General features: G+C 35.9%; 1 protein-coding gene across 1 annotated transcript in view; it reads right to left on the bottom strand.

The window, feature by feature from the left end:
• cog5 (component of oligomeric golgi complex 5) overlaps positions 1-12,509 on the bottom strand; it is a 117,838-nt gene that overhangs the window by 86,659 nt on the left and 18,670 nt on the right. The window contains exons 4-6 of the mRNA XM_059987491.1: positions 10,981-11,035; positions 9,664-9,733; positions 1,834-1,954 (exon numbers count right to left, since the gene is read on the bottom strand). Coding sequence (XP_059843474.1) covers positions 1,834-1,954; positions 9,664-9,733; positions 10,981-11,035 — 246 coding nt within the window. The remainder of the gene's footprint in view (positions 1-1,833; positions 1,955-9,663; positions 9,734-10,980; positions 11,036-12,509) is intronic.

Genomic DNA, 12,509 nt, shown 5'->3' with positions numbered 1-12,509 from the left:
GAATTTGTGAAATTCCAAGTATCAGTTACATAGGATTAGTTCATTTCGAGGGATAATGCCACAAAATTAAGGTTTCTGTTTGATAATGGACTGGAAAGCTTCATCCACTGACTATCATTCTCTACTACTGATCCATAATTTGAGATTTTATTGCTTAATTGGTCATAAAAGCAGCAGCAGGCCATTTGGCTTCCGTATCTGATCTATTAAGCAACTTTACATTCTCTCACTGACCCCAAATACCTGGATTCTTTCAATATCCAAAATTCTATTGATAAATCTTTTGTGTACTTGGCCATTGAGCCAAGATGGCTCTCTTGTGTGGAAGATTCCAAAATACACTATCGTCTGAGTGAAGAATTAATTTTTTCTCATCTTAGTTCCAAAGTGCTGAACAGATAAGTTAATTTTGCGCATCACAGCCAGCAGAGAAATCAACTCCATAACTACCCCATCAAGCAACCAAAGAATTTTGCATTTTACTAAGATGATGCAAGATTTTTCTCTATTCTCCTAGAGTATTGGCCCAGTCTGCTTAATCTCTCCTCAAACAACAAATGCACCACCATATGATCACCCTGGTAAAAACCTATATTGCACTCTTTCCATTCCATTTAGGTCTTTTCTTGGGCTAGAAGCTGATCCTGTATACATTGCTCTAGACCACAGCAGGACCCCAAAAAGCAATTTTTACCCAAACCTCTTGTAATAAAGGCCAGCATACCCTTTGCCTTCCTAATTGCTCGAACTTTAGTAACTCATGAACAAGTTCTCCCTGTCCACCTTCCACACTTGATAATTGGACATTTCATAAACAGCTTTGCTCTGGTGATCATCTACTTAGTCATTTTTGTGGTCTTTGCTAAGCAGGGGCATGATACAATAAGTGTCGGGGGGTTTAAATATTATCAATGTGCTGGAACATTACAATATCTCTCTGCAGATGGAGAGCTGAAGTGGCTAAATAGGGATTTGATATTTCTTATCTATTTTACAGTTCACAACTTAATGGAATTTCCATTTTAAAAACATCCACAGATGGAATCTGAGAGAAAAGGATAAAATTTAACCAACAATAATCCGCAGCTATAAGTACTTTGCTCTAGTATTTAGATTGGTTATTTGGTTTTGTAAATTGCCCCTAGTTTTTGGGCAAGTGGTAGAATCTGGAGGAAGATGATAAGAATAAAAAACACAGGATTAATGTAGAATGGAACATATCAAGTGCTGGTAGTCAAGAGTGGACTTGACAGGATGAAGAGACTGTATCATGTAGAATGATTTTCTAACTCCATTATCAACCATGTACAAATATACTATATGGAAACTGCAATCAGTCATTGCTTTTAGATTATATTTCATTCAGAACAAAACCTACTTACAAAAATGGCACAACTGGTTATTTGGCATAATGTTATTTTGCTACATCTGTCACAAATGTTTCCTTTGTAAAAAAAGTAAAACCATCTCAAAAGAAAGTCCAAACTATGACTTCTAAGAAAGTCAAGAGGAGCCTTTCATCAAAGCGCTTAAAAGTTTCAGTTCCAGAAAGGAGCACATATAGCCAAAAGCCTAAGAGCTGAAAGATAAGGCTTGTTGCTATGTAATACATTAATATAGCAATACTTTAAAATCTACACATTACTACTTCCAGATACAAATTTTAAAAATCTTCCTTTCCCCACTTAATGTACAGAAACTGATATGTCTATGAAAATGAATTAAGTTACTGCTCAAAATAGAACAATAAAGTCTCCATGAAACAGATTGCATTATGGTACAAAATATATCACATCACATAGGAAAGAAACATCATAAGATTTATTCACTCACCCAATTCATTGAGACTTTGTGCAGCTTTAGTAATCTCCCTGCTGCCTCCCTGCAGTTGGCCTTGCAGTCGTTTACTCAAGTACAAAATACGGATTATTCTTCGAAGCAAATCACAAGCTGCCTGTGAAATTTAAAAATATTAATTTACTTGGAAGCAAGAGTTATTAACCATGCCGATTCTGTTTTAACTACGCTAGAAGGATTTAATATTTAAATACTAAAATGATCTCACGTTAGTAATTTTAGTTTAACTTAAATAATAAACACTTAATTTTAAATATGTTAGACATGCTTAATTCCAAAAAGCAATACGCAAAACTGAAGGACATTTAAGGGAAAATATTTAAAAGAGCATTGTTAGTCCGCTACAACACTTTATTATAAAAGTCATGTAGGAAAACAATTTTTTAAGATCATTACTGTCTCCACATTAGTAATTAACACTTTTTAAAAACCTACCATGTCCATTTAAGAGTGTAAACATATGAAAATGCTAAAGATACAACTTAAATTCATTGCATTGACAGTGAAGATAATACAAGGCATGTTCTAGCTGACAACTAAAACAGGCATACCTCAAGCTTAACCCACTGTTCTACTCTCTCTACGAGTGGCAAGGCATCACTCAAATGGTATCTATATATTTGCTGATGACAGCACCATAGTTGCTGGCAGAATCACAGATAGCGATGAAAGCATATAATAGGAACGAGACAGATATCAGCAAATTGAGTGATGTAACAATGACCACCTTACACTCACACATTTGTGCCATGGGGAACATTCTGACTGGTTGCTCACTGCCTGGTATGAATGCTCCAAAGCACAGGTTCACAAGGGGCTGCAGTAGACTTAGCCAGCTCTGTCAGACACACACTTAATGTTTTTGGAATCTGTCATCAAATTTCTGAACTGCCCATGAAGACATGAACACTATCCTTGTTTGCATGATTTATCTATTTTAATGTAATTTTTTTAATTTAGTAATTTTAAAGTATTGCACTGGACTATGTGCCAAAATAACAAATTTCATGATATATGCCAGTGATAATCAACCTGATGCTCAGAACTTGCTTTCCACTGGTCACAGCAAGTCAGATTGCTCTACTTTGCAATCACTATTGATCCAATTTCTATGCATCTATCACTATGCAACAAGCACAAGGTGATATCTTTGAAGTTGTATATTAACTTTCACTGAACTTAGAAATAGAACAAACTGCTTTTCAATGTTGTTATTTATGTTAATCTCTTTTTTTTCCATATTTCTCCTCACATTCTCATCAACTCTTTTAGAGATTCTGCCATTCACCTACATGCTGGAAGTAACTTATCAATCCACGTACCTATGGGATCTGAGAGGAAAATCGAACCGTCCAGAGGAAACCCAATCGATAACAGGGAGAATGTACAAACCCTACTCAAACAGGATTAAGCCTGGGTCTCTGATGCTGAGGCCTAAAACTGCTCACAATACTCCCAATGTGGTCTTATTAAGCCATAGCACTACATCTTCATGATTTTATATTCAAATCCTCTCAAAATGTATGCTAACACTTCATTTGCCTTCCTTACTACTGACTTAACCTGTGAGTAATTTTTTAGGAAATCCTCCACTTTTACACCTTTTAAAAGTTTACACCCTTGTCTAGAAGGCAGGAACAGGGCTTGTTCTGCTGAGCATGGTGAGCATGCTATGTTGGCACTGGAACATGCAGCAAGACTTGCAGCTGCCCCCAGCACATCCTATGTGTGTTGGCTGTTAACGCAGACCACACATTTCACTGTATGTTTTGATGCACGTGTGATAAATACATCTAAATCTGAATCTGAAGGAGAGTAGATGTTACATCAATGAAGACAAATAAAGAAGATAATCCTGAAATATTTATGGTAATAGAAATACAAATTCAAATACAAGGAGAGCAGACTGGAAATGGAGATTCAATTTAAAGCGGAAAATGAACAGAATGAAAGAGAATATCACAAAAAGTCAGTAGGGGGCAGCATACTACAAGGATTAGTATGCCTGAAGCGGGCAATAACTTTCAAGATTACTTAATGCCATTTCCTATACACAAGAGTAAAGGGAATGAAATTAATTGTTACTCTAGATCCAATGCTGCACAAAAGATAAAGAACACAATAAATATTCTAAAAATGAAAAAATATAAATAATTAAGATAGCTTCTATATGTAGATTGAATGTATGTCCATAAGTGATGCTAGGCTGTACCTAAGTTGACGGACAGAAAATAATAATGTAGTGGTGGAGTTATTGGATGGAGGTATTGATCAGTCTTACTGCTTGGGGAAAGTAACTGTTTTTGTGTCTGGTGGTCCTGGCGTTGATGCTACATAGCCTCCCTGATAAGGTGTAGGACAGTCCATGAGCAGGGTGTGTGAGATCCTTTATGATGTTAATGGCCCTTTACTGGCACTTTTCTGTGTATATGCTCTTGATGGCAGATAGGCTGGTGCCAGTAATGCACTGGGCAGTTTTGACTACCTGTTACAGAGGCTTCCTGTCCATCACAAAGCAATTTCCATACCAAGCAATGATGCAGCTTGTCAGCATGTAACTCCGCATCTGTGAATTGACATGAGTATGGACGTGCAATGTCCAACTCTTCTCCGCCTCCTCAGAAAGTAGAGGCGTTGATGAGCTTTCGTGACTGTGTAGGATGTGCTTTGGGATGATGAGAGCTGGTGTGCAATGTGTACTCCCAGGAGTTCAAAACCATTTGCAGTTTCTACTGTTGTGCAAGCATTGTAAAGGAGGGTGTGAGTGGTATGAGTTCTCCTGAAGTTGATAGCCATCTCCATTGTCTTGTTAACATTAAGGAACAGGTTATTTGCCTGGCACCAGGCCTTGAGCTCATCCACCTTCTCTCTGAAGGCTATTAAATGGCTTTGTGTTCCTATGTGATCCAAATAAATTTATTCACCAGTTAATTGACCATAATGAAAGAATGCATGAAAAAAAATTGCTGATTAATTGCAAACACCACAACCTTGCAAGGTACTTAAATAAATTGGAAATGACTTTTGAATAAAATTGCATGTATTGCTGTTCACTGGTAATGTTTGAGTGCTAGTGGACACACCTGAATTTGCACATTTTAGCAATTTTTCAATTTCAAGCAGAATCACAACTGACTAAATAGTTACAAATAAAAATTCATCAGTAAGATAAATGCCAATCACTACATCACACCAAAGGACATATCAGCCTACAGAAAATGTGTGGGTTATATTAATATTCCTAAAACTGAAGACAACTATAAATAAAATGAGCTTGTGCTTCTGCAAGAAAAACAATTATTTAACATATAACAACCACTCTTTGCAAGTTCCTTTTGAGCTGTAAGATTTTGGTAACTTGATTCATTTTAGAAGTTAATTTTTTTGAGTTTTCATGAGACATGTACACATGAGCAAAAGCAACCAATGGAGGAAAGAAACCATGAGAAAATAATTAACTGTTTATTATTAAATTGGCTTTAAAATTGGCCTATTGCTTGCACCTGTTCCTGGTTAAACCAACAGCTTAAATTCTTTAAGATAATTAGAAATTAGAAATACCCGCATCCAATATACGTCTCCGAAATACAAGTCATCATTGATGGCAAGATCTAAACAATAATATTTTCTATGGGTATGTGGGTTGATCCACATTGCGTGAGGAATAATCTCTATTGAAATCGTGTTATCTTTGGCAGGTTTCCTACTTTCAAGGTCAGAACAGTAGAAATTGCAAGATATATTTTGAACATTTTGTTTAGAAAATAACCCTTCCAAAAGGCTAGAAAGAAACTTTACCTATAAGGATCCTCAATATACAAAAAAATAATTTCTCTCAGGAGAGGCAAATTAAAGTTGCTTTTGAAGAAAGAGGGAAAATTTAGTGAGTGAGCAGACATCAAAGCAGAGCTTGATGGAAGATTTTTTTCAGAGAAAGGACTGAGTGTTATGATGATACACCCAGGGAAAATAATGTCTATTTTTGGGCATTAAAAGTGGACACTAGTGGGAAGAGTAGCATTGGCTGGAGTTTCGGGAATAACTCAGAAGACACAGGATCAGTTCATCCTGAAGCAGCAGCATTCTATAGGATATATGAGGCGATCGTGGCTGACAAGGGAAGTCAAAGACAGCAGAAAAGGAAATGAGAGGGCATACAATATAGCAAAAATGGTGCAAAGCTAGAGGATAGAGAAGCTTTTAAAAACCAACAGAAGGCAATTAAAAAAGCAATAAGGAGAGGTAAGATCAAATATGAAAGTAAACAAGCCAACAATATAAATGATAATACCAAAAGTTTTTTTCAGGTACGTAAGGAGCAGAAGACAGGCAAGAGTGGACATAGGACCATTGTGAAATAACGCTATAATGGAGAACAAAGAAATGGCGGATGAACTTAATGAGTATTTTGCTTCAGTCTTCAGCCAGAAATTTGATCATGTCAAGGGGCACAAGTGAGTGTAATCCTTATTACTTAGGAGAAGTGCTTAGGAAGCTAAAAGGCCTGAAAATAGGTAAGTCACTTGGATCTAACAGACTACACCCTAAGGTATGAAAGAGATAGCTGAAGAAATTGGGGAAATACTAGTATTAATATTTCAAGAATCACTAGATTCTGGACTGGTTCTGGAGGACTGGAAATTTTGAAATGTCACTCCACTCTTTAAGTAGGGAGGCACAGTAAATTATAGAACAGTTAGTCTGACTTCAGTGGTTGGCAAGTTGAGATTCCATTATTAAGGATGAGGTTTCAGGGTACATAGAGGCACATGATAAAATAGGTCAAAGCCAGATTGGTTTCATTAAAGAAAATATTTGCCTGACAAATCAATTGGAATTCTTTGAGGAAATATGGGTACGATAGACAAAGGAGAGGGAGTAGATGTTGTTTACTTGGATTTTCAGAAGGCCTTTGATAAAGTGCAGCATGAGGATGCTAAACAAGAGCCCACAGTATTACAGGCAGGATACTAGATTAGCTGACTGGCAAAAGGCAAAGAATGGGAATAAAGGAGTCCTTTTCTGGTTGGCTGCTGATGACTACTGGTGTTCTGTGGAGTCGGCGCTGGGTCTGGTACTTTACACATTGTATGTTAATAGTCTGGATGACAGAATTATGAACAAAAGAAAATCTGCAGACGCTGGAAATCCAAGCAACACACATAAAATTCTGGAGGAACTCAGCAGGCCAGACAACATTTATGGAAAAGAATATAGTTGATGTTTCGGGCCAAGACCCTTCATAAGGACTGAAGAAAAAAGGAGTCAGAGTTAGTAGGCCGGGGAGGGGAAGAAGAAGCACAAGGTGATAGGAGAAACCAGGAGGAGGAGGGATGAAGTAAAGAGCTGGGAAGTTGATTGGTGAAAGAGACAGAGGGCTGGAGAAAGAGATATTTAATAGGAGAGGACAGAAGGCCATGGGAAGAAGAGGGGAGAGAAGCACCAGAGAGAGGTGATGGGAAGGTCAGGAGATAAGATGCAACAGCTTGCATTCCAAATTGTACTGCCTCGGCTTGTTCCAAGACAGCCATGACACAATATCCATAGCTAACCCCGACCAATATAGATGACCTCACTCGATGAGCCAAATGGCCTAATTCCGCTCCTGTCTCTAATGTCCCACAGTAGGGGGACCACTGAGTAAAATATTATGTTTTATTTTAGAGATACAGCACAGTAACAGGCCCTTCTGGACCAACAAGTCCATGCCATCCAATTATACCCATGTGACCAAATAACCTGTTAACCCAAACGTCATTGTAAGGTGGGAGGATACCGGAGTGCCAGGAGAAACACACACAGTCATAGTGAAGAACGTATAGACTCCTTACAAACAGCAGCAGACTTGCACATGGGTCACTGGCACTGTATTACGCTACAGTAACAACTGTGCTATCATGCCATCCCCAACCCCACCCCCACTTCACCTCTTCAGGATAACGAAGCGTATTATATACATGTTATGTCTGAAGTATCACAAATAATTATGTCTGCTTTAATAACCGAGAAAGGACTATTAGCCAGAGCACCAGAACTCCTCGCTTTCTTCAAATGGAATTTTTTGTTTTCACCTGAACACACGATAGAACCACTGTTGAACATTCCATTCAAAATAGAGAGCATCTTCATCTAATCCAACAATACTAGGCATTTGAAAAGTCCTCAGTAGTACAATGCAATGTCAGCTATCTCGCATACTTTTAGATGGTCAATTAATGAGAGAGAGCTTCCACTCAGAAAACATAGCACAGCTGAACAAATGCTGAAGATGCATTTGTAAAACAACCTTCTGAAAGCAACTATAATAATGAAGTACAGCACGAAAGGGATGTTTGATCAGCTGAATTAGACAAAAGCAATATGAACACTTAAACAGTATCAAGTTGTAATCATTCCTCCAGACGGGAATAAGAGGGACATCTGTCAATAGGACAATAGTGTTCGATTCAAACCCCATATGCAATACTGATTCTACATATTATCCCACTCTTGCTCCCAACATGAAAAAAAAACTTCCCTACAGCATTGTTCCCAGTTTGAAGAAAATCAACACTGAACAATGCTGTAGGAGTTCAGGGCAGGGTGGCAACCCAATTTTCTTCGCATGCTTCATCACTGACTTTCCACTCCATCGTAACAACTCAGATACATTACAATTTAGCAGATACAAAAGCAGTCATACTCGCAATAAATCAGATCTGGAAAAAAATGGGTTAAGTTGCTGAGTAGCAGTCTAAAACAAGGTAGAAAACTTTATCATTGAATGGCAATAATTTTCTTCCAGAAACATCCATCACTCCGTTGGCATCAAATCAATGTAATACTTGAATCACTGGAAATTACAAACTAATCCATTCAAAACCCTGACAGCATTCCACTGCTGAAAATGCAATATCAATTTCTAAAACTTAGAATCTGAATGGCTAGAATTTTCCCTCCTCTTCAAGCAACTTCTGACAACCTTTCTGGTGTTTTACACAAATAAACTGAAACAAGGTAATTTCTCTGTTGAGGCTCTTTAAGATGCCTTTTCATGCATTGTCACAAATATTGTTTCAACCTGGCTGCACAGAGCTAACAGAAAATAGCTCAGCCATCTGTTTTCCAGTATACGTCACTTATGTACAATAAATTCGGGGGGGGGGGGGAGAAGAATCAACTTCATATCTACCATTCATCGACATCAGCCAGCAGCTCCGCTGCATAACCTTGTTCATTATTTAGGTTCAGATTTATCACATGTACATTAAAAATATAATGAAATGCATGGTTTTTGGTTAGGAGTGGGTGTGTATTCTTTATTGTGCATTGCATTGGAATGCTGCCACAAAGTTAACAGATTTCATGACATATGTCAGTGATATTAAACCTGATATAGTACTGATGTAAAAATTAGTGGTGGTAAAAATGGCCAAATTTCCTTTTTGAAAATTTAATTGGAAATGTTTGTTTACTATTCTAATAGCATGCACTAATCTGTCATTGTGTGTGTGTGTGTGTATTTCTCCCAAAATTCTATTACCTTGATTACTATGTGCAAAACTGGCCAATTTTCTTCAAGCATCTTATAAAATGACAGTCAACAAGGGGAAAAAAAACCCAAGCCCTGGGGTATCTCATTCAATACTTATTTCCTACCCTTCACCCAAGCTTGTTATCCATTTGCCATGACTTACATAGTTTTTGAGTAAAACTAATAAAACTCAAAGTTAGTTCATTGAATGACTGAGAAAATCTAAAATTTCAGAACTTATGATTAAAGGTAGCTAATCATCTCTTATGTAGATTAGTATTTTAGCAGTATACCTGCAACCTGGTCAACTGTGCAGTCCGAGCAACAATCTTGTTGTAAGGATCAACAATTTTTCCTCTGATCCTGTTCAAAAGAAACAAAAATGGCAAGCAACCAAATGAGTGAATGAATTGTTAAGTAAAGTTCTGTGCACAACAGTAGTATTACAAGGCTTTTGTTTCAAATTCTACTGTGACAATACGGAAACTAATATACAACAATGGGCACAGAGTTTCAGATTAATGAGAATGAGCATTTATAAGCCAGCTGACTTTAATGGCCACCTAAACGGATTCAATACAAGCAACTGTCTTTTATCAAAACCATCAAATTGCTTAAAAAACACTGCAGAAATTTCCATAATCTGCCAAAATATGACTTCAATGCATGATAAGAAGATGTGGTCATAAATTGCAGAAACAAAGTAAAATTCCTTAAGTATTTATTCCAATTCTTACATATCCCAGCCAAGCAAAAAAATTATCAGATGTAAACTTAGTTGTAATTGCAAGTAGTTTAAGTGTTTTGACTTCTACTTCTTTTTGAGCAAAGTGCTTCGCATCTTCTGTACTCAAAAATTCTCATCCTAGTTTTCTAATCAAACTATTTGCTTCCCATCTACCCCACAATTTATTTTCAAAATCCCAAGATGTGTACAAGATCATACCAAAAGACAGAAGATTTATTCATTTTGTCTACACACCACCTACCCAAAGAATCATATTCCTAAAAGAGAGTAAATGGTTGACTAGCAAAGTCCAAGAACACGTTCCCCAAAGTAATTCAACAATTCCTAATCTATAACCAGTATTTTGATTTGTAAAATTGCACCAGCCCATGATATATTTTAAAGAAAGCAAAATCAATGTACCTTTTCATATCATTTTAGTTTTTCACTGATTCTATTGTATTTCTTTGTTCTGTCGTAATATCCCACAAGAAAATGAATGTCAGGGTTGTATATGATGATGTTTTCGCACTTTGATAATAAATTTACTTTGAACTTTGATTTATTTAACTTCCTTTACTTCCAGGAACCAGTCACTTCAACTTGTGATGTACTTAATCACATTACTGTTAATCGTATTTCATTTACCTAACTTTGCTCACCTCCATCAAGTACATGATTGGATGTTAAATTATGTAAAATGTCCATACATATTTTGTGATAGACCAAAATAGGACAAACCTCAATTTTTTATACAAAAATAAATGATGTGTGATACAACATAAATCATGCTAGGTAACAGAAACAGCAATAGGCAAATTATTTCTGAAACTATAATTTCACATATATAGTTCATTAATATATTATTATGCTTCCACTGTACCTGTCAACAGTGCACTGAAGAGCAGAAATCCGAGTTTGCATCATCTGAAGAACTCCTAAGTATTAGAGTCAAATTATTAAAAAAGATATAAACCTATAAAACATTTACAAAGGAATAGGCATGCCAAGCAAAATGTTGTCAATTTAAATCTTAAAATATTCTACTGGCATTCTAGAATTTAATATTTCCATTTTTGTCTAAAAAACTGTGCTTCCTAAGTTCACTCATAAATGACACAGCTTTAAACTACAGTGTGGTTTGCCACAATGGATGAAATAGTTTCTTTATCTCTGGTCCATCAAAACCCTGTAATTTTAAAATAAACTAATTTTATCTTTTAACCTCATAAATTTAAAAGAAATAGAAATTAATTTAATATTATCTTTAAGAACGTAACTCTTTAAAACATGGCATCATTGCAGTAAATCTGAATTGTATCTAACTGGTGACTGGTGCCCAAAATTGAAGGGTAATCCAAATGATTTGTAACCAAAGTTTAATTTGCAAATATTTTTACAGCCTTGAGATGAAGACACATTCCGATCAACCATTATGATAGTGCATACACTTTTAACCTTCATCACATAAATGCTATCAATTAGCACCTAAACAACTTCAAATCTCTCATCATTAATAAATATTCTGATTTGTCCTTGTTCATGCAAATAGCCTACAATCACCATTGACTTAGTTGCAGGAAGAACAAGTTCTGGAGTCAAATGTACAAATCATAAATCAATGAAAAGGCCAATTTGGTCCATCATGCCCATTCTGCCTGCAGCATCTAATTTGATAACACTCTATTCCTTCCCATATTATTTAACAAGTTTATCTTTTCAAGAAACTAAAAGTAATCTCCAAATCAAACAGTTTATGAACTCTCAGAATAAAGTACTGTACATCCTAAGTGACCAAGTAGTATTATTAAAAATATAGTATTGTCACATCAAAATCAGAAATTTACTCAACATCTTTCTATGCTGTATGCTTGACAAGAGTATAACAAGTTCTATTCCATTCTACTGAATTTGTCAAGAATTCCAAGTGTTTTATGAAACCAAAAAAAGTTAAGAATTGTAAAAAACCATTAAAAAACAGTCAACCATGGAGTGGTTTTTAAATTTACCATATTTTATTTTGCTTTTATTTCAGCCATGATTTAATGGCAAAACACACTCAATGGGCCAAATGGCCTAATTCTACTCCTGTGTCTAATGGTCTTTATGGTTAACTTTAAGCTGTAAGTGACAGAAGATCACATCCTGTGATATAAAAGACAGATGCTCAATTCAGTAATTATGGCATTTCTATGATATCTTTAAATGTCAAAGGTTTTTGGAAAAATACATAACAATTTTAATCTGTGGGTATTCACAAGCAAAAACAAGGACTTCAAGCTTAAAAAGAAACTTAAAATCATTGCCTTTTAATTAATTTTATAAGCAATCCAAAAATATTTCTTAATAAAAAACTTTATAGATTTAAACTAAAAAAAACACAAAATAGATCTTGCTAAGGGAAGCTTCTCA

This window comes from Hypanus sabinus, chromosome 13 (genome assembly GCF_030144855.1).
Source record: "Hypanus sabinus isolate sHypSab1 chromosome 13, sHypSab1.hap1, whole genome shotgun sequence".
In the NCBI taxonomy this organism is placed as follows: domain Eukaryota; kingdom Metazoa; phylum Chordata; class Chondrichthyes; order Myliobatiformes; family Dasyatidae; genus Hypanus; species Hypanus sabinus.
The sequence above is the reverse complement of the archived record's forward strand: the minus strand, read 5'-3'. Positions and strand labels throughout refer to the sequence as shown.